The sequence below is a fragment of the Alligator mississippiensis genome, chromosome 11, assembly GCF_030867095.1.
Source record: "Alligator mississippiensis isolate rAllMis1 chromosome 11, rAllMis1, whole genome shotgun sequence".
Lineage (NCBI taxonomy): Eukaryota > Metazoa > Chordata > Crocodylia > Alligatoridae > Alligator > Alligator mississippiensis.
In genome coordinates, this window is record NC_081834.1 from 63038836 (window position 1) to 63061994 (window position 23159).

General features: G+C 54.3%; 1 protein-coding gene across 1 annotated transcript; it reads right to left on the reverse strand.

Annotated features, from left to right (window-relative positions):
- Window positions 1-5846: 5846 nt before the first annotated feature.
- LOC132244198 (DLA class II histocompatibility antigen, DR-1 beta chain-like) lies at window positions 5847-22701 on the reverse strand. The gene is made up of 6 exons (XM_059715274.1): window positions 22581-22701; window positions 21910-22182; window positions 18719-19000; window positions 18435-18545; window positions 15718-15741; window positions 5847-15338 (listed from the first exon to the last, which is right to left on the reverse strand). Exons 1-6 carry the CDS (start codon window positions 22684-22686, stop codon window positions 15325-15327), a joined length of 810 nt encoding a protein of 269 aa, XP_059571257.1. The 5' UTR covers window positions 22687-22701; the 3' UTR covers window positions 5847-15324.
- Between the last annotated feature and the right edge of the window lie 458 nt (window positions 22702-23159).

Genomic DNA, 23159 nt, shown 5'->3' on the forward strand with positions numbered 1-23159 from the left:
TATCACTCAATTAATACATTAATCACAGGAGAGATGTAACATCTGCCAGTGCCCTTGGGAAAACTTGGCTGGAAAAAGCGGTATCTAGTATAACCCTTTCTAAACAATCCTGGACAAGTGTGTGTCTGACCTGCCCAGAAATTTTCCAGTAACCTTTCCCAAGGCTGAGCCACCCAGTTATGAACCTGTTAGTCCCCACTTTAAGTCTCCCCTGTTGCAATTTAAGTGAATTAATTCCTGTCACAGCTCATTGGGTAAGCTTTGGGGTAGTGGGCACTGGCTTTTCAAGACCGATGGACTCTGTTGCAGACCCCATTTCCATGCCTCTTTTACCCTATGGACTTTGGCATGAAGCTTAACATCCAGATCCTGAGACCACACTGCTGATTCCTGACAGGGGGGGCGCTACTTCCATATAAGAGCCCTCCCAAATGCAGCAGTGACTTGGCCTTCCCTAGAGCCCGGTTCATTGCAGAGGTGTCGGGAGCAGAGCAAATGCCTATTTTTCACATTGGACTGATTCTCTGTATCCTGTAGGCTTAGAAGATGGGGATATAGAGTCCTTCTTCCTCACAGCTCAACTCCCTGCCCTGGAGGATGTTTTGTCACAGACTCCCAAGGCCAAGAGAACTGTAACAACATCCAGCCTCCAAAGAGCAGAGTTTCTCCCAGACACTGCAGTAGAGCAGACCGTTGAGGGGCATGCACAATGTCATGATAAAGCTTTCACACCACAATAGAAAAATCACAAATACAACACAACCATTGACTTCAGGGGATAGGAAAGACATGTGATCCCCTGCATAAACTCAGGATGAAACTGGATATGCACAAGCCTAAAACGACTCCAAGCCACAGCGAGTCCACCCCACCCTGGTAACGCCATTCCAGTGATGAATCACTTGCTGCTAGGGAAGTGGGTCTGATGTCAACACAACTTATATGACTGCAATTTTGAGCTGGTGCCTCTGTTTATGCCAGTGTGAAAAAGGGCAAAAGGCCTCCCCTTTGCTACTTGTGAGCGGCTGCACCCAGGGATAGAAGCCCTTCTCCTCAAGCTAAGGAGACTGAGCTCCTGACACCCCTGGGTTGTGACATTGGTTTTCCAGCCTCCTGGTTATTTCTGTGTCCCTCTGGTATGTGTGCATCTTTCTTGAAGCTTAGCATTGGATGCAGTGTCCTAAGCGTGGTCCTACCAGTGCTGGGCACAGAGGTGAGGTCCTTGCCCCGACCCCTCATCCCCACAGCCCTGGCTCTCCATTTCATCCACTGAACACTACATTAAAACTAGCGTTCCTGGGTGACCTTGGGACCTTCTCCAAGTCATTGTAAGCAGCAAGTGTTGCCACCCAAAAGGAGCCACCCATTGCTGTACCCCCTGCAACTCCAACATCACAAGCTCAGCCCTGTTTCAAGGTGGCCATAATTATACTAATAGCATACCTCACACGTGCTTCAATCTTGTGAAGCAGCTTCCCACTTGGTGGGTATGTAGCATAACAGACCCTGAAGCATCCCCTGAACCAGCAGACCAGAAGTTCAGCATGGTCAGATACTCAGGAACGTCCCACACAATCCACGTGATGATTGACATGCCAAAAAGCTACAGAGTGAGATTCCAGGACGCTGGATTATGGGACCACATCAGACATCAGGTGGGGATTAGTCAAGGGAAGGAGCTTTCTCCCAGAAAGATCCCATCACACCACAATCAGCCCCTGGGCTCAGAAGAAAAGCATTCTGGGTGTGGAGATGCCAATGGGCATGAGGTGGGACTTCCTGCCACTGTCCCCAGTCACATTGTTTTATCAATAGGAAAGGTAATTTTGCAGTCACAGGGTGCGTCTACATATGAGACTTTGCTGTGCACTAGACTAATATAATGCAGGGGTAGGCAATGTTTTTTGGCCCGAGTGCTGAAAAAAACACAATGTCTCCTTGGAAGTTGTCAGAGTGCTAGCATGCCAGATAAACAAAATGGGGGTGTTGGGGGTGGTACATGGCAGGACACACTGCATATTAGTATAGTTAATAATTATAAAAGATGCCTTTGTCATTGTGTATTCCTTTTTGTTGAACATGTTGCAATGAGAGAGAAAAAAGAGACAAATAAGAGAAAGAGGAGAGACAGAAAGAAAAAGAAGAGCAGAGAGAGAACCAGACACACGCACACAGAGAACCATGTGCACAGACACAGAGAACCAGAGCACACCCACAACAGACATGTGCACACACACATCCAGAACCAGACACGTGTGTGCACACAGACACACAGAACCAGACGCATGGGTGCATGGAGCTGGGCTCCTGGGCTGCTGGACAAAGTCTGACCTAACAGTGCCCTGGTCTCACACAGAGCCTGCCCATTAGCCCAACCACCCACCCACCCCGCACAGCTAAGCCCGCAAATGGTGTGTTGCTCCTGGCAAGGGGCAGCGCCAGCCTAATCCTGGGTGGGGGCTGGGCCGGGGCTGTGCTCAGAGTGGGCGGGAGTCAGGTGGGCTCAGCTGCAAGTCCTGCTGCAAGCAGCCTGGGCTCCGTGGTTGGCAGCAGCTACCAGAGCCTGGGCCGGCTGCAGTTGGGAGGCTGCAAACAGCTGCTCCAGGCTCCGGCATCAGCCCCATACCAGCGAGTGCATAGGCAACTCGGAGCAGACGGTGGAGATAAGGCCTGAGGCAGCACAGCCTTCCTGCTTTCTGCTCTGAGGTGCACGTGCAGTCACTGCCAGCATGGAGCTGAAGCCAGGGCTGTGGAGCCTGCTGCAGCTGCCCAGAGCCCAGGCTGGCTACTAACAACTGTGCCGGGCTTCAGAGCCCATCCATCAGATCTGTGCCGGTAGTGGGGGAGAGGCCAGGGTTGTGCTGCCTCAGGCCCCTCACCCACAGTCCCCTCCAAGACGCACATGCACCTGCTGGTATGGAGCTAATGCTGGAGCCTGGTGCTCCTGGTTGCAACTGGCCCAGGCTCTGGGTAGCTGCTGCCAACCCCGGAGCCTGGTTTGCTTGCAGCAGGTCTTGCAGCCACGCAGCCACCTGCTGGGAGCAGCCTGGGCTTGGTGGCTGGCAGCAGCTGCCTAGAGCCCAGGCTGGTGGTGGTGTGCTGAGAAAAATGGCCTCACTTGCCGTGCTCGGCACACTTGCCAGGGGTTGCTGACCCTTGATCTAATGCATATTAAAGCATCACTGTCTGCATGTGTGTAGCAATTACTGCATAGCAGATTAGTCTAAAGCACCATTTTTAGTACCAGTAAAAACAGGTACTAGAAAATGGCACATTGAATTAAGGCACCAAGTGACTGTAGTTTTGCCAAAAGCTCGGACAATGGATTTATCTGAGATGGTTTGGATAGGGTTGATCCTGTCTCAGGCAGCAGGCTGGATTAGATGGCCTCTAGAGGTCCCTTCTCTATGCTTGCATGACGAGATAGCCTTTATGAGTACTCAAGAAACTGGCTTAGTTAAACATACCAATTAGGACTTGAGATACCAATGCCAGTCACCCAGGCTTAAAACCAATGCACTGGCAACCCAGACAGAGTGGTCTATTGTGGGGGATGAAGCAGCAACTGGACCAACCCTACATCTTAGTGCATCCATATTTATAACCTCTTCCTTACAGCCTATGAATATATAATTAGAGAGCTGCTGGCCTTCATCTCTGAAAACTCATGGTGATTGGAGGAGATCCCAGGTAATTGAAAAGGGCAAAGATAGTGGCCATATTTAAGAAAAAGAAAAAGGAGGATCCAGGGAAATACAGATCGGTCAGCCTCACCTCAGCCCCTGGAAAAATCATGGAGCAGATCCTCAAGGACTCCACAAGGAGGAAGAGTATGAAGTCCTTTCACAGTCATGGCACTAGGATGTGACTAGCAAATTGCCTGTTAAAAATGACTGGGGGTGGGGGCAGGGACAGCGGCCCATGTCCATATCCCCACCCTGCCGCTTCAGGTCCGGGTCTACCTCCCCACCCTCCATGACTTCGGTCTGGGTCAGGCTCCACCCCAATGTCACCCCCTCCCCCCGCTTTTGGTCCTGGTCTGGATTCCCCCCTCCCCATCTCTGCCTCGCATCCAGGCCTGATTCCCACCCCAGGTGCTTCGGGTCTGGGTCGAGATTCCTCCCCTGTCCCCACTCTCCCCGCCCCCCCACCACTTTGGTCTGGGTCTGGCTTCCCCCCTCCCCCCAACCCCCACTCCCCCTGCCTTTTTGGGTCCAGGACCATTCCCCCTCCCCTATTCACTCTATGTTGAGTCCAGGCCCACTCCTCCCTTCTCTTCCACTACTTTGGGTCTGGACCCTCCATGCACTCTGCCACCACTTTGGGTCTGATGCCTCTCCCCTCCCACCCTGCCCTCCAGGTCTGCCTGGCCCCTGTCCACCTGCCTCCCCGCACCACTCCCCTCCCTTCCTGTGCACCCCCTCTCCCAAGGTGCGGTGCGGCATGACACTCGTGGTGGGCCCGGCCCCAGCCTGCTCCCCCCAGCCCCATCCCTACCTCCATCCCTGTCCACTGCCTCCCCCTCCCTGCCAGCTTTTCTGGGGGGTGGTAGAGCTGGGCAGCATTGGGGGATGCCACCATCATCCCCCCTGCACCCTCAGGCAGGGAGTCGAGAGGGGGAAGCCTAGCTGCTTGGGCGGCCATGGCTTGTTCGCCCATGCAGCCCAGGCTAACCAGCCAATCATCACACATCCTCTCGGCAGCACATGTGCAGTTGGCCTGGAGCAATATCGACAGACAGACAGACAGACAGACAGACAGACAGACAGACAGACAGACGAAGCCTTTCATTATATTAGAATTGGTATAACAGAGACTTGGTGGGAGCACGCATGACAGCAGCACTGTCATTGATGGGTACAAACTGTCCAGGGAGGGCAGGCAGGGGAGAAGAGGAGGAGGGGTTGCACTGTATGTAAAGGAGCCTGATAATTGCAAAGAGCTCCAGTACAAAGCTGGAGACAGGCCTGTGGAGAGTCCCTGGGTTAGGGCTAGAGGGGCGAGCAATAAGGGTGATGTTGTGGTGGGGGTCTGCAAGATCGCCACACCAGGAGGAAGTGGTGGTTGAAGCTTTCTTCAAACAGCTAGCAGTAGTTTCCCAATCACAGCCCCTGGTTCTCGTGGGGGACTTCAATCACCAGGACATCTGCTGGGAGGGCAACAAAGCAGTGCCCAGAAACCTAGGAAGTCTCTGGAGAGTGTTGGTGACAACTTCCTGATGGAAGTGATAGAGCGGCCAACTAAGGGTGTTGCTCTTCTTCACCTGCTGCTCACGACCAGGGAAGAATTGGTGGGGAATGTAGTAGTGGATGGCAACTTGGGCCGCAGTGACCATGAGACAATTGAGTTCAGGATCCTGAGGAAAGGAAGGATGGAGAGCAGCACAGTAAGGACCCTGGACTTCAGAAAAGCAGACTTCAGCTCACTCAGGGAACTAAGTCATAGGCAGGATCTCCTGGGAAGCCAGACTGAGGAGGAGAGGAGTCCAGGAGAGCTGGCTGTACTTGACAAAAACCTAACTGAGATTGCAGGAACAATCCATCGTGATGCACAGGAAGACTAGCAAGTACGGCAGAAGAGCAGCTTAACTAAATCACAACAAGGAAGCTTATAAGAAGTGGTAACTTGAAGAAATAACTAGGGAAGAATATAAGAGCATTGCTCAGGCATGCAGGGATGAAGTCAGGAAAGCCAAAGCACAATGGGAGTTGTAGCCAGCAAGGGATGTGAAGGGCAACAAGAAGGGTTTCTACAGGTCTGTTGGTAGCAAGAGGAGGATCATGGAAGTGTGAGTCCCTTACTGAATGGGGGAGGCAATGCTGGCTACAAAGGACCAACTCTCAAGATCACCATGAATTCTAGTTCATTGTACAGCACGTGAAGTTACCAATAAAATCATAAATGCAACCTTTGAGTTATGAGGGGTACTGGCCACCTTAACACACACCGACCACACTTACACACACTCATATACACTATTGCTGCAATAGTAGCGTAGCACCGATGTTGGTTTATACCTATCCAGGGCACTGGTGTCTGCTGTCGATGGTCAGCTTCCTCCTAGGCAATGTCATCTCCAGAAGGGGGTCACCTGCTTGTCCTTCTGGCTCGTTAGGTCGGGTGCTGGATGAGAGGGCACCACTGAGGGTCACGCTTCACTGCCTTTCATCCCTTTCTGGCAGACTGCTGTGATCCTCCAGCATCATCTTGGCAGCCCATTCCAGAGGCTGCTGTCCCACGTGGGATTTGCGTAGCGCATGACAGCTGTCAGTCACAGTCACTGGGGGTTCCACCCGATGGTGCAGTTTTGGGAGTCCTCCCTTGACTTGATTGACATAATGGCCGTGTCCTTGCAGGGTTCAGGTGGTTTGATTAGCTTAAAATGACTTGTAGAGTAGAGTTTTGTAATGGTAAGTCCCTCTGGCTACCCTATTGTCAATTAATAGCCAGAGGATCTTGCTTTGTCATTCAATTATCTACTGACTCATATATACTCCATTCACTTAGGGGACCAGCCCAATATAGCAATACAAGTCCAGCGATTACAATTCCAATGTATTCTTATAATAATCATTTTAGTAATACAAGGTATGACTTACTCTAAGGAATACATTCATTAGAAGTTAAAAGATATAAAATATAAAATACAGAACACCAGGCCACAGATGAGACAGATGAAATATAAAAATACACGGAGAGAAATATATAAAAATGCCATAAGAGGTAGTGAGGATCAAAGGCCACTGGGGACAGTGAGTGAATTAGGTTAGATGCAGTCACGTAGACTGATTTAGCATATAGGAAGTTTGCTTTGGGAAATAGGTCTTAATCAAAGAGGAAACACGTTCACCAGGATATATTTACAGTCATGTGTTCAATGCACTTTGGCTTTTCTTGTCTCTTATACACTTTCCTTTTAAGCGGATATTTCAGCTCTTTCTTTTCCTTAGTGACACTTAGCCCAACTGAGATATAAATGTAGTTTGTAGGGTTCTCCTACAGAAAGACACTTCAGCTTTTTGGCTTGCTCTGCGCCTTGCAACACCCATGCAATGAGTGTGCTAGGTCTCTGCCAATACTTAGAAGGAAAAAGAAATGCACAAAAGAGGGTGGGGTGGTGCAGGCAAGAAGGGGCTTCTGTTATATCCATGCCCAGAAGGGGAGTGTACAAAGGGGGCTCCCTGTTACAGCAACCTTTCAACAGAAGATGCAGAAAAGTCTGAAGTGCTCAATGCCATTTTTGCCTTAGTCTTCACAGGCAAGGTCAGCTCCTAGACTACTGCACTGGGCAGCACAGTTTGCAGAGGAGGTCAGCAGCCCTTGGTGGTGAAAGAAGATGTTAGGGACAGCAACAGACAGAGCGAGACTCTGCACTTCCAGGAGTTAAGACAAGACAGCCTTAGGGATGCATTAGGGGCTGGTGGTTTAGGGAGTGGGAAGTGGGTGGTGGTGGTCTCAGCAGGCCCAGGAGCAGGTCAGGGATGTAGACGGAGAAGTTTCATGCAGAAGAAGGGCAGAGACAGGAGGCAGAGAAGGCTCAGGCTTGTGAGCAGGGTATGTTGAGTGGCAATGGCTGCGAGGGATGGGCATTAGGGGTGTACAAAACAGGCCATGTTCAATTGAGATTTGGATTTGGCTCAAATTGGGAACAGTGATTTGATTCATTGATTTGGATCACTGTTCCAATTCAATTCGGCCAAATCCGAATCTGAAGATTTGATGTTGGTTCAGAGAATCAGTGATTCAGCCATGGACACAGCTTTCAATGTTTTTTCTATGTACCTCAAGGTACCAGGCATGGCTCGTGAATGCTGAGATGCTGGAGTGGAGGGACCATCCTATGAGAACGTGGGGAAGTCCCCAGTGAGCTCAGCAGCACACCCAGAAGTGGACCAGAAGCGCTTTTGGTCCATTTCCGGGTCCGCTGGGGAGTGCGCTGGGCTCCGCCCCCCCACACTGTGTGCCCCCCCAGAGCTAGAAGGCACCTCAGTGACAAGAGGTTATCCATATCTACTAAGTTTGGATTATCAAGTAATTGATTAACAACCAGGGAAAACACAAGGTTTTGAGGAATCGTCCTCCGAAGATTAAGGGAACCAGTAAGGTAAAACAAGAGTAAATCAGGAGGAAACATCTAGCACATATGGAGAATGACTCTTCCTGCACGTAAACATTAATGATTTGCAAAAGAAATATTTACCACACTAATTATTCAAAGACAGATATTTTATACATGCACATACCAGACAACAGGAGCCTGCTTAAACTCATCATGAATACAGTAAGGTAAGCAGAAAGGGATATCTCATTGGTTGTTGTCAGACAGCCTAGCCACAACCTCACATCTTCTTGCACTGTGGAGCTGTCGTCAGTATTTTGTATTTTAACTTTTGTGAGTAGGCCCAGCTTAGCTTGAGTTTCACAGTCATCCGTCACTGGGACCAGACTGGAAATGGACCTCAAATGACAGGAAAGGACAAGTGTCCCCATTCCCCACCCTTCGTGTCAACACGGGGAGGGGCACTAACATGCAGTCTCAGGGGTGCCAGGGGCAGGGCAGCTGGGGTGGCTGCCAGTGTACAGGTTCAGACTTGCATTGAACAGGGAGCTGGTCATCTCCTCTCTGGCAGCTGAACGATGGGTCTTTCCCAACTCAAGCTTCTCCCTTGCTCTTGCCTGGGAAGGCAGGAGGAGAGTGCACAGTGTAAATCCTTAGCACCATCACCCTGTAACCAGCTACAACGGTGCCCCAGCCTCATGATTAGTGAAGGACTGGATGGGGACCCCTCCACATGGGACATTTCTGCAACTCTCTGGGTCCTGGGGTCCCCACCATGGGCATGGGAGACCCACTACCTCCAGCCTGTGAGTGATGGAGTGATGCCAGCACCTTGCAGCTGCAAGACAGGATGGGGCACATGGTCCAGTGACATGAGGGGCAGTGAGGGAGGGGCTATCCTCATCTTGGGGGCACATTGCCTGGCCCACAAGGAAGTACTGTCCTGGGTTACATCTCCCAGCCCAGCCCTTGGGCTCTAGTTGGTATCTTATGTGAAAGGCTCCCCTGGATCATAGCAGCCCTGGCACTACCCTTGTTGTCTCCTTCAGCTTAGAGATGCCCCATGCTCCCATATTACCATCCTTTGTGACACTCTCTGAGGAGCCCTCACACCTTCAGAGGAGTCCTTCAGCCCCAAACTACTCTCTGCTGTCTCCTCTCTGAACACTGAGAACAAGCTGGGTTACGTCACAAGCTGAGCATGATGGCAGTAAGATGGGAGCTCCTTCAGATGCCACCGGGGATGCACTGCCACGTTCAGGGGTGCATGTGCACCTGTGTGCATCCCCTAGGCATTGCCCCTGGTTCCTTGTGTGAATCATGGCAGGAATTGGTGGCCCCTCCACCCTCAAGTCAGCCCCTGCCAGCACTTCAATCACGGTGGATTTCTGATTGCCAATGTTTCCCCCCTGCACTGCCCATCACTGACAAAAGGAATATGGTTCCCAGGGGGGCTGGGGCAGGGCAGGGAAGGGGGGCCCCCACACCTGTCCTGCAAGTGCCCATCTTAGGGCCTTGGAGGGGCAGGTGAGGGAGCTCCAGGAGGATGTTAGCAGGCTGAGGGGGATCAGAGAAGCAGAGGTCAAAATTGATAGGTATTTCCTTTCCCTGCAGGGCCAAGCACCAAAGGGAGAAGCACCCCGGGAGATGCCCTCCACAGCAGAATGGCAGACAGTTCCCTCCAGAGCCAGGGCTGGTCACAATGGTGCAATACCAGTTCCCCCAGTCCAGCTGGAGAACAGGTATGAGGCCCTGGCTACACTGGAGGAGGAGGAGGAAGGAGAGGAGGAAACCTCTGGAGAGGAGGCCACTCCATGCACTGAACAGACTGAAGGAGGCAATTTGACCTGGAACAAGAGACACTGAGTGCTCATCATAGGCGACTCCATCCTGAGAGGTACAGAGGATCCCATCTGTCACCAGGACCCCTTGACACATGAGGGCTCCTATCTGCCCAGAGCGAGGATTCAGGATGTGACTGAGATGATCCTGGCCATTATCCAGCCCACTGATTACTACCCCATGGTACTAATTCATGTGTGCACTAATGAATGATCTGTGATGGGCCGGCATCAGGGATGATGCTCAAGGGCAACCAGCACGGTTTCATTAGGGGCAGGTCATGTCATACGAACCTGATTGCCTTTTACGATCAGGGCACAAAAGCATTGGATACAGGTGTCGACATGGATGTAGTCTTTCTGGACTTCAGCAAGGCCTTTGACACTGTCTCCCACCCCATCCTCATTAAAAAACTAGGTGACTGTGGCATCAATGTCTACACAGTCAGATGGATTGCAAATTGGCTGAAGGGTCGTACTCAGAGGGTGGTGGTGGATGGGTCATATTCAACCTGGGGGGAAGTGGGCAGCGGAGTCCCCCAGGGCTCAGTCCTTGGGCCTGCACTATTTAATTCTTAGTTATTGGTTTGGACGACCTAGGTTAGAGACCTGGATAGTCCTGGGATTAGAGGGGCAGTGCATACACCTTCAGGAGGCCTTCATTGCCTATACAATAATGCTCGTATTATTGGGGAACAAGGAGGAGGAATTTGCCCTCCTGCTAGCTACCACAAACACAGACATAGTGGGGCTCAATGAAACATGGTGGGATCCAACACACGACTGGGCGGTGATCATCAGGGGCTATAGGCTGTACAGGAGGGAAAGTAGAGGGAGAAAAGGTGGGGGTGTGGCGCTCTACATCAAAGAGCAATTCACATCCCTAACAAGCAGCACTGGGTCAGAGGAGGGGCAGACTGAAGTGCTCTGGGTCAGAATACAAGGGGGTCGGGGGGAAAGGGACTTGACGGTGGGGGTCTGCTACAGACCTCCCAACCAGGGAGAAGAGCTGGATTGGGAATTCTCAGGTCAGCTCGCGGAGCCAGTAAAGTCAAAAGACGTGGTCATCATGGGTGACTTAATAGATCCAGAAATGTTCTTGGAAGAGCAGTCAGCCAGGTCTGACCACTCACATAGTTTCCTAGCCATGTTACAGGACCTCCCCCTAACCCAGGAGTTGCACAGCCCCACCAGGTGAAATGCCTTTTTAGACTTGGACCTGGCCACGGGCGACGACCTGGTGAGGGGTCTGTGGGTGCTCGACCACCTGGGCGACAGTGATCATCGCCTCCTGGGATTCACCATCCAGCACAGGGTGGCAAAGGCCTGCAGCAAGGCAGCAGCCCTGGACTTCAGGAGGGTGGATTTCATTGACCTAAGGAGACTAGTCGGGGAGGCACTGAGGTCCCGGAGGGGTGGGGAGTTGGGAGTCCAAGAAGAGTGGTCGTTCCTGAAGGAGACGATCCTCCAAGCCCAAAGGGTGGCAATCCCAACATGGATCAAAGGGGACAAGAGTGCTCAAAAGCCCCCATGGCTCACCAAAAGCATCCAGAAATGTCTCCTAGCTAAGAAGGAGGCGAACACCCAATGGCAGGGAGGGGCCATCACCAGGGAGGACTACACCTCAGTTGCTCGGGGCAGCAGGGGGGCGGTCAGGAAGGCCAAGGCGAAGATGGGACTGGGACTAGCGACCTGGATCAAGGACGACAAGAAGTCCTTTTTTAAATATGAAGGGGGTAAAAAGAAGGTACAGGGTAATGTGGGGCCTGTGAAGGATACGCTTGGAAATCTGGTGGTCACACCAGATGACAAAGCTAACTTATTTAACAATTTCTTTGCCTCCATTTTTCTGAGCAGGGACCAGGTCATCCCCACCACCGGGACCCCCAATGGCTTCAGGGGAGGCGCAGCCAGGCCCAGGGTCAGAGAGGACTTAGGGAACTTCTGGAAGGACTGGATGTGTTCAAATCAGCAGGTCCTGATGATCTCCACCCCAGAGTGCTGAGGGAATTAGCAGAGGTCATTGTGGGACCCCTGGCACGGCTTTACGAGCACTCATGGTTCTCCGGTGAGATGTCAGAGGACTGGAAAAGGGCCAATGTGGTCCCCAGTTTCAAAAAAGGGAGCAAGAAGGACCCAGGAAATTATCGGCCTGTTAGTCTTACCTTGGTCTTGGGGAAGCTCTTTGAGAAAATTATCCAGGTGCACATCTGCGAGGGGCAAGCAGGAGAGGTTATGCTTAGGGGCAACCTGCATGCGTTCATTAGGGGCAGGTCCTGTCAGACCAACCTGGTGGCCTTCTATGACCAGGTCACAAGATCCTTGGATGCAGGTGTCACGATGGACATAGTCTTTCTGGACTTTAGGAAGGCCTTCGACCCTGTCTCTTGCCCCATTCTTGTTAAAAAATAGGAGATTGCGGTGTCAATGCCTACACAGTCAGATGGGTCACCAATTGGCTGGAGGGCCACACCCAGAGAGTGGTGGTGGACAGGTCACTTTCGACATGGAGGGATGTGGGCAGTGGGGTCCCTCAGGGCTCGGTCCTCGGGCCCGCACTGTTCAACATCTTCATCAGCAACTTGGACGAGGGGGTGGAAAGCACCTTGTTCAAATCTGCAGATAGCACTAAGATGTGGGGAGAAGTGGGCACACTAAAAAGGAGCAATAGGCTGCAATCAGATCTAGACAGGTTACAGGCGTGGGTGGATGAGAACAGGATGGGTTTCAACACTGACAATTGCAGGGTACTGCACCTGGGGAGGAAGAGCCAGTGGCACACCTACAGGCTGGGGAACTCCCTTCTCATCAGTGCAGAGGCAGAAAAGGATCTTGGAGTCATTATTGATGCCAAAATGAACATGGGCCGACAGTGTGGGGATGCGGTCAGGAAGGCCAACCTCATCTTGTCATGCATCCACAGATGCATCTCAAGCAGGCCCAAGGAGGTGATCCTCCCCCTCTATACGACACTGGTCAGGCCGCAGGTGGAGTACTGCGTCCAGTTCTGGGCACTGCACTTCAGGAGGGATGTGGACAACATGGAGAGGGTCCAGAGGAGGCCACCCGCATGATCTGGGGGCACCAAGGCAGGCCCTACGAGGAGAGGCTACGGGACCTGAACCTGTTCAGCCTCCACAGGAGAAGGCTAAGAGGCGATCTGGTGGCTGTCTATAAACTGGCCAAGGGGGACCAGCAGGCACTGGGGGAGTCCCTGTTCCCCTGAGCACTGCTGGGAGTAACAAGGAATAACGGCCAGAAGTTGACTGAGAGCAGATTCAGGCTAGATATCAGCAGGTGCTACTTTGCTGTCAGGGCAACTAGGACCTGGAACCAACTTCCAAGAGAAGTGGTGCTCGCTCTTACCCTGGGGGTTCTCAAAAGGAGGCTGGATGAACACCTTGCCGGGGTCGTTTGACCCCAGCATCCGTTCCTGCCCATAGCAGGGGGTCGGACTTGCTGATATCCTCAGGTCCCTTCCGACCCTACCAACTATGAAACTATGAAATTATGGCAGCCATGGGGAGGGAGGAGGCATCAGCTGCAGTTAAGGGGCTGGAGACTGCCTGACTTGGCTATGGGGCCCTCTGCCCCTGGGGGAAGAGACCTGGACCTGGGCTAGCCCCTGAGGGGCACTATACATGAGGGCTGTGTGGATTCAGGCCTGGATGGGGACCTCAGCCCTCAAGAAATTCCTCATCCTGGGGTCTCCAGAGTGTGTGTGGGAGACCCCCTGGACCGCCAACTTGGAGCTGAAGGATGGGACATGGCCCTTGCTCTTCCGGGGCACAAGTCTCAGCGCAGCTCTAGGCACATCTCTCTGCAATGAGTTTCCCCAGTTCCTAAAAGCCCCCGCATTATACCTGCCCTCACCTCTAGCTCAGAGGTGCTCCACCAGCCCAGAGTACCATCCTTTGTGTGACACCCTGGGGAGCCCTCACACCAGCACTTCAGTGCAAAGTGCCTCAGCTGCACTGGACTCATTCAGTCAGTGCCTGATCACAGCAGAGGAAAGTTTGCCAAATTAGGGAATCACACCCTTCACCTCATTTGTGCTAGAAATGGCAGGTCCCCTTCTCCACAACAGAATGTCCCAAGTGCTTGGATCTGATCTCCCCTTTCGCAGACCATCAGTAAGGGACAAGCCATGCTCATGATGTCCAAGGACACTCAGAAACCAACACGCACAGCCAGAAGAATGGGAAAGAGCTGCGAGGCTGGACAGCACAGACTATATTGTGACCATGCAGGGACATGAGACCTGTATTACCATTAGCGGGTTCAAGGAACAAGAACCAGAGATTGTCACCTGCATGTTCAGCACCTTCACATGCTCACACTCTCAGTAGCTGATGTCCTCCAAAGCCAGCAGAGAGCCCTCAGGGCAGGGCCCAGGGACGGCCTCTGCTGGCACCTGCTGATGGGGAGCCGAGCACAGCCTGTGCAGAGCTGTGGGGTGAGCCCAGGGGGAAGGCACCAAAGGTGACTTGAAGTGAGGCCTGTGAATCACAGCAGGATTGGTGGCACCCCCAAGGTCAGCCTCTGTCACAGCTTCACTGCCATTTGATTCCTGATTGCAACTCCCACCATTGAAAGAAGCGTGGCAGCCACGAGGTGAGGGAAACACCAGCTGCAGTTAGGAGAGCGTGGGGGAGCCTGACTTTGCTACACAGGGCTGTAAACCCACACGGCTTCAGAAACAGACCCAGGGAAATGGAGGTCTGAAAAGGGAGGGCTCAACACACCACAGACACTGGTGAGACAAGTTATTGGTCAGAAACCCCATCACCCCCAGCAGGACAGAAACCTGCTCCTTTCCAGTCCCCAAGGAATGATCCAGAGCAGTAGCAGGAGCAATTACAACAGCACAAGCTCCAGCACATGTTTCAATGTACCCGATTCAACCCCCACCTGCTTCTCTCCAACAGCTCCACGGGACACCCTGGGACCCCAGGCCAGACTTACCAGATCTCAATTAGAAGCTCAGAGACCCCACAGAACCACCCTGGCCCAAGGGTAGAGCACGTGTTCCCTGGGTATCACTGGGCTCCTCCGTCCTGTCCTTTCTTAAGAACATGTTTCCACTGCTCAGGCTGAGGGTGATACTGGTCCTTTCTAGGGCATGTTAGCTTAAGTTGAGTCCCCACGGGAGTCTCATTACAAAGGGCTGTGACAACTGCTGGAAATGGCCTTGTTACAGCTCCCCGTGTCTTAGATCAGAGACCCCTGAAGGTTCCCCAAAAAGCAGTAGCATTTCTGAGTGCTGATGTGGTGCAGGCTTAGGCAGATAAAGGGTTAATTCTGAGGAGTCGTATCCAGGTGAGGACAGAGAGAAAGTGAGAAGAGCTCCAGATACAGGGACAGGTGCCAGGAGACGGGGCTGGAGAATCACGCTGGGAAATGCAGGCCCCAAAGCTGCAGGATCTAACTGAGGAGCCCTGCAGGGAGAGAGGGGAGACATCAGCACAGGGCAGGGACTAGCGGCACTGGGGAAGGGCCGGGGGGGTGGATCTGACAGGCGCCAGGGCCTCCCTAGAGGGTTGTCTGGAGCCTCCGGGTGGGGAGATGCTTTTGCAGGGCCCAGGATGCTCTGACCATGGGAGTAGCTCTAGGTTTGGCCCAAATGACACTAATGAGGGAGATGGAGACTCCTCCTCTTCCTCACTGCAAATGCTCCATGTTCCAGCTCCCACCCATGCTGGGCTGGGCAAGTGTTGGGGTGAAAGGGCAGGGGCAGCCGCTCCATGGACTCCCTGTACAGCCTGTGGTCCCTGAGGGGGAGGGGGCTTAATAGGGGTAGACTGAGATGGAAATTACCTGTTGGCTGGGGAACGGGGCGGCCTGGAAAACAAGGAGAAACATGGTGAGAGTCTCACCAGAGGCAGCCCCTCTGAGAGATCAGAGATCCTGCCCTAGCCCTGAGGTGCAGAGCAGACCCCATTAGGGACCCCACATTACGAAACGCCTGGACACAGGAGGAGGGGTGGATGACGTATACTTAGACTTCAGGAAGGCCTTCGATACGGTATCCCACCCCATACTGGTGAACAAGTTAAGAGGCTGTGATGTGGATGACTGCACAGTCCGGTGGGTGGTGAATTGGCTAGAGGGTCGCACCCAAAGAGTCGTGGTAGATGGGTCGGTCTCGACCTGGAAGGGTGTGGGCAGTGGGGTCCCGCAGGGTTCGGTCCTTGGACAGATACTCTTTAATGTCTTCATCAGCGACTTGGACGAGGGAGTGAAATGTACTCTGTCCAAGTTTGCAGATGACACAAAGCTATGGGGAGAAGTGGACATGCCGGAGGGCAGGGAACAGCTGCAGGCAGACCTGGATAGGTTGCACAAGTTGGCAGAAAACAACAGGATGCAGTTCAACAAGGAGAAATGCAAAGTGCTGCACCTAGGGAGGAAAAATGTCCAGCACACCTACAGCCTAGGGAAGGACCTGCTGGGTGGCACGGAAGTGAAATGGGATCTTGGTGTCCTAGTGGACTCCAAGATGAACATGAGTCGGCAGTGTGACGAAGCCATCAGAAAAGCCAATGGCACTTTATCGTGCATCAGCAGATGCATGACGAATAGGTCCAGGGAGGTGATACTTCCCCTCTATCGGGCGCTGGTCAGACCGCAATTGGAGTACTGCGTGCAATTCTGGGCGCCGCACTTCAAGAAGGATGCGGATAACCTGGAGAGGGTACAGAGAAGGGCCACTCGTATGGTCAAGGGCCTGCAGACCAAGCCCTACGAGGAGAGACTAGAGAAACTGGATCTTTTTAGCCTCCGCAAGAGAAGGTTGAGAGGCGACCTTGTGGCTGCCTATAAGTTAATCACGGGGGCACAGAAGGGAATTGGTGAGTATTTATTCACCAGGGTGTCCCCGGGGGTTACAAGAAACAATGGCCACAAGCTAGCAGAGAGCAGATTTAGACTGGACATTAGGAAGAACTTCTTCACAGTTCGAGTGGCCAAGGTCTGGAACGGGCTCCCAAGGGAGGTGGTGCTCTCCCCTAACCTGGGGGTCTTCAAGAGGAGGTTAGACGAGTATCTACCTGGGGTCATCGAGACCCAGCACTCTTTCCTGCTTATGCAGGGGGTCGGACTTGATGATCTATTGAGGTCCCTTCCGACCCTAACATCTATGAATCTACGAATCCCCCATTAAAAACCCAATGACGGGTTCACCCAAACAGGGCTGGGTATTGGGATTCACTGTGTGCACGTGTAGAAATTTCCCTGAACTGGATTCACTACTCTGTGCTTGGTCTCTATTTCTAGACAACATTCAGTGAGGATGCATTCAAGCAGGGTCACACTTGTGTGAGCCACAGTGTCAGCTAGGAAGGTGTGTGTGCATCTTCACTATATGACCCAAGACAGGCAGGGAGATACAGGATGAATCAAGTGTTCAGTACACCCATAGACCAGACCATGGCTGTGCACATTTTGGAGGAGCCCTTGCTATGTTTTTCTTTTCTGCCAAAAACAGCAATTGAAAATTTAGGGAAGAAGGAGGTAGCGAGGGGTATCATAAAGAAGGAAACTGATTCTGATAAGCACGGGTGCAAGAGAAAATGTACTATCCTCTCATACCGCAGGCACTTTTCCTTAAGAAAGAAAAAATAACACCCAAAACTCCACCTGCAAGAAATTGCAGTGAGCAGTATATGGGAGAAATATGGTAAGAGCAGCTTCTGCTAGTTCCCAGGTGGGCGTGAAAGCTGCATTGGCCTCACAGGGAGCAGAGCCATGAGCAGTGCTCTCTCCTTCTTGCTGCTGCTCCTCATCTCCTGACTGCAGGAAAGGTCTGTTATGCTCCTCTCTGCCAGTCACAATGCAGGGGGACATTTTCTCCTTGGGTCTGTTGTAGGTGAGAGAATCCTTCTCCTGTTCCACATCCCTCCCTGACTGTCTAGGGTAATGGTGAGACCAGGATAACTGACACCTGAAGGCCTTTCACACCTGCAGGGCTGAGGATCTACATTATATTGGGCTGAACAAAATCAGTCTGACCCACCAGCTGCCAAAGCTTCCTCTGTTGGAGCAACAAAGTCCGAGACAAGGGCAGCTGAGATTAAGGTCTGCTGGGATACAAAGTTTTCCCAGGGGCAAACCTGGGTCTGTGTCAGCAGACAAGCAACAGGACAGAGGAGAGACGTTTGGGGCAGAAAGCCCCCCTGATACCTCAGCCCCATGAAGTCCCACAGTGGGGTACACTCAGGTGCCCCCACCCCCCTGGGACTGGCAGCTCCGAACCCAGGGTCACTGCCTTTTAGCAGAGGAGAGGAAATGCTCAGGGTCAAGGCAGTGGTAGCTCTGCCTACCCATGGCTCCTGCTCTGCCCTGCCCCTTAGAGGAGGGAGGGACAGTGGGATCCATCCCCAGTCCCAGGAGGTGAGAAACCGGGAAGCCCCTGCCAGACTCCAGGGCAGTTTGTTCTGAGGTGTGAGAGGGAAGGGAGCCTGCAGACAGACCGAGAGACCGAGCATTTTGCTCCAATGATGCCTTGTTTCGAGCACCCCAGCCATGCCCCTCACCTTTCTTGTTCCTCAGGTAGACGAGGAGTCCCAGCACCAGCAAGATCAGCCCCAGCACAAAGCCCCCGACCCCCGTCAGCATCTTGCTCCTGGCCGAGTCTGACTGCTCCTCTGTGGAGACAGGAGCCAGAGGTGAAGGGCTCAGTCCGGGCTCCCACCCCCTGCTCACACTCGTGCCCCTGTGGTAAAGGGCTCTGACCATGGACAGCCCTTGTGGGGCTGCACAAAGGGAGACCCGTCTCCTCCAAGATCAAAGGGGCTGCCCCAGGCTCCCAGTTCCTTACCCCAGAGCACGGTGACGGGGCCCGGCAGGCTGCTGTGCTCCACCTGGCAGGTGTAGACGTCCCCGCTCCGGGGGGTCATTTCCAGCATCACCAGGATCTGGAAGGTCCAGTCTCCGTTCTGCATCAGCTCCGTGGACACCACTCCGGCCGTCTGCTCCTGCCCGTTCTTCAACCACTTGACCTCGATCCCGCCGGGGTAAAACCCCGTCACGGAGCAAATCAGTGTGTCTGGGTGGGCCTGGGCCCCTGATTTTGTTGGGGAGACTTTCACCTTGGGCTTCACTGAGAGGGAAAGAGATGGAGAGAATGAGCTGGGAGAAAGAATGATTCCTCCATCAGGGAAAGTTTTCTCCCTCCATCCCCTGCCTGCCTCAGTTTCTCTCACTCCTGAGCCTTGAGTTTATTTAAATCTTTACTTTGGTGCCACTGTAAAACTGCTGTTTTCCCACATGCAGCACACATTCTTTTGCCCAAGAACAAATAACTGGACTTTGCAATGTGAATCTGAACACGGTAAGAGCAGTTTCTGAGCAAATGCAAAAGTCAAATCTGCAGGGACTCTCAAGAAGCGAAGCAAGGGGCAGCCTCCCTGCTACTACTTGCTTACTTATTTTAAGAAAATGTATTTTTCTCCCCTGATGCATATTGTTGCTGCTGCATGTTGCATTCAAGATAATATGATACTTTTTATAATTAAAGCTAAACTTTAATTGGAGTTTCTTTTTTTTAGTTGCAAATGACCTGAATCCAGGAGTGTCTTTCAAAGGCTCTGGATTCCCTTTTTCATTCAAGATGTCAGGGGGAGACCTCTCCAGTTTGGAGGCCAAGCTGTATGGCTGCAGCACCAAGTGTCCTGTCCTGGATTAATGGCTTCCAGCTGTGGACAGCCAGGGGCTTTGCTTGGGAGTGCCAGAGAGTGGCAAAGATATCCCAGGTTTGGGACCTAGCCTTGTCCCCAGGAGACCGCATCATGTGTCTTATAAGCAGACGTTCGGGTTTTCCATTTACTGCAGAAGAATGTCGATGCTCTCCTTTAAAGAGAAAAGGTGGCTGGGTAGAGATGCAGCCCCGTATGCAAGTCCCCCTGGTCTGTCACTCCTCACCCTGTTGGTGGCATGGCCTTAGTCCATGGTGGCAGGGCTGGTGCGGAGGTGTTGGCAGCAGCGGCAGCAGAGAGTCTTGCCACCCTGCTCCACCCTCCTGTGCCAGGTCCCACCCGCTGGGCCACAAAGGCAGCTCCTGCCTGGTGGTGGTCCGGCCAAGCTATAGCCTCACGCCCTGCTGTGGGCATACAAATGTGGGGCTGGGCATGTCCCCCCCATGCCACCCCAACTCGTCTCCTATGCTGTTGCCTATGGTTGGGCACCTCCCCTGCCCCATACAACCCCCTTCCCAATATACAGAGGGGCTGCAGCCTGGGGGAGGGGGAAGTGGATTGAAAGTGGGGGGAACCAGCAGGACTGAGGTGCATGGGGGGTTGCCAGGAGAGAGGGAAACTGGAAGGGATGGGGGGCTGTGGGTCAGCAGTGTGGGGCACCAGTGGGGATGACGGACTGCGGTTTGAGACTGAGGGGCACTGGTGGAGATGGGGAGGTGAAGGTCAGGAGTGAGGGGCATCGGCAGGGATAGTGGGCTATGGGTCAGGAGTGAGGGACATTGGTGAGGATGGGGGGTGCAGGTCAGTAGTAAGGGGTATCAGCAGGGCTGGGAGGGCTACAGCTTGATAGTGAGGGGTACTGGCATATCAGGGCTGCTCAATAGCACAAAGCAGCAGAGGAGTGGGGAGGGAGCAGCTGTGCCTGGACCCACATCCTGGTGAGTGAAGGGGGCAGGGGAAGCTCTGATTTTCCATGATCAATGACCAAAATCAAATGCCAAAATATAGAGGTATTTAGATTGTATTTTATTGTAATGACTGAGGCACTGGCTGGTTTCCAAATTGGTTTAAAACAGCAAATATCTCAATAAACCTTGTGTGCAGCTGACAGCTCTATATACAGGGGAGTTTCATTTTAGTCATGGAAAAATGTGGATCTGGGTTTTTTTTAAATATAGGATTTAGAATTTTTAAACACAGGACACGAGGGTCCCGGCTCATCTGGATGAGATTTATGTTATCCCCTGAATGCAGCAACTTGCCTCATGCCAAGAGCAACAAGCTTGTCTTCTCGGAGATGAACTTGACCCTTCTGGTTTTCTGCCCTGCTGGAAATGGGACGTTCCCCAGGATCTGGGCAGGCAAAGCTGTCTGGGGCCAGGAAAGCCCCAGCTGTGGTGCCCCCTCCCACACCGCAGGGACCTGCCCCCGCCCCAGGGAAAGGCTGCACAGGGCTGAGTCCCCTGGGTCCTGCCTGTGGCGCGAGTGCCCCTGCCTGGACCCACCTGCAGGCCTTGGGCAAAGCTCTTTGCAGGGACTGGTTTCTAGGGCAGGGAGCTCTGATCTCAGTCACTGGTGGATGCTGCGCAGCCGGCCCCCGGGACCAGGGCCCACAGCCACTCCCCAGCCAAAGCAGTCCTGCGAGTGGAGACGGGCAGAGCCCCTCTGACCCCACAGCTCCCATCACTGCATCGCAGGCCGTGCCTGGGCTCCTGTCCGTCCTCACCATGGGCGACCCCTGCGCCCCTCCCCCTCCCAGCCCTGGGGGCCTGATGCTCCTGGGTCACTTCTGCAACCCCCGGTGTGACCTGACTGCCCCCAGCTGCCCCTGCCCCAGGGAGTGTCCCTGCAGCTGCCCCGTGGGTCGTGTCTCTTCAGAGTGACAGTGTAGTGCCCCCCAGGGTGACAGTGTGACCCCCCAAGTACCACCCAGCACCCAGCACCTGCCCCACCCCGGGGTCTGCACTCCCACCTCCTCCTGTGCCCCACCATGTTATTTCTTTCCCTTCCCCGTCACACCTGCCCCTTCCTCTGCCCGCGCCCCACGGCGCAGCTCTGCCCCTGCCCTGGCGGCGTGGGTGGGGGCTGTGGGGAGCAGCTGCAGCTCCTGGCCCTCGCCCCCCACAGCCCCACTGCACACGGGGAAGGCGCCAGACCCCGGGGACACCGCGCTGCGGCCAGTGACACGGATGGTGTTCCCGTGCGCCCCGCAGGGCCAGGGGCTGTGGGCGATCACCCCAGGGCCTGGCCCTGCCCCCGCCCCCACCGCCACCGCCTCCGCACCCAGCGACGGCCCCAGACCCCGGGGACTCACCGCTGCGGCCGATCACGTGGCCTCGCTCCAACACCCCGTAGTTGTGTCGGCAGAACGTGTCCACTGAGCCCCGTTGGTACTCCATCCACTCCTTCTGGCTGTTCCAGTACTTGGCGGTAGGCTCCCCCAGCTCCGTGTCGGCCACATGCACACCCAGGTCGCTGTCGAAGTGAGCGTAGTCCTGCTGGTTCCAGACGTACCTCTCCAGAAGCCTCACGCGCTGGGTGCCGTTGGTGTAGAGACAGTCCGACTTGACCTGGTAGAGGAAGTGCTCTGTGGGGGGAGGGACAGAGGAGGCGGGTCAGGGTCTCCCCCACAGCAGACCCCGGGGGGCAGAGTGCCCGGGCACTCACTGCTCTGGGACCACACGGGGCGCCCCCCCCACCCCCGGCCGTCTGCCCCCCTCCTGCCCGACCCCCCGCGCTGCCCCTCTTCCCCCCCACATCCTGCCCCCCCAGTGACCCCACCTCAGACCACTGCCTGTGCAGCACCCGGGTGCCCATCGGGGGTCACTGCTCCCCCGCAGCATCGCCCGGCCGTGCATTGCGGTCCCTCCGCACAGAAACCCCCAACATCCCTGTCCCTAAAGCCGGAGATCGGTTCCCCTTGCAGGAAAGCCCAGAGCTGCCGCGGCTCGAGGTCCTGCCGGACCCACCCCGAGCCCTGCTCACCTGGGGGCTCCGTGCAACGAGCCACGTGGGGTCCCAGCACCGCCAGTGTCACCAGCACAGCCCCAGCCCAGCACCTCCCGGCCCCCGGCATCCCCCCGGTCCCCATCGCTGCGCAGGACACACAGCTGACACCCCTCGATGTCCCTAAATGAGAACTGCTCTGCCCAGCTCTGAGCACCAGCTCCCCAGGTCGCTGCCCAGCCCCGGGGCAGGACATCATCAGCCCCGCACACCAATCAGCATCGGGGCTGAGCGGTGTCATCTGTCACCAGGTAAAGCCGGGCTCAGCAGGGCTCCGCTCCACACTTGTCCCGGCTGCAGCAGAGTTGGTGCTTGGCCCCAGCACCTGCACTGGCCCCATGGCAGCTGGGTGGTGCTGGGGGGAGGGGGGAGCCCAGGGTCCACATCCACAGAGGAGTCAGTTTTGCTCCCAGGGACCCACCCCAGGGGGAAGCCCTGTCTCCAGGGCTCAACCACCCCAGGGCTCCCTCAGCTCATCTCCCAGATGGTTCCCAAACCCTGACTTCTCCTCTCCCCTCTGCATTTCCCCCTCACACCCAGTGCACCTGGGCAGGGCTG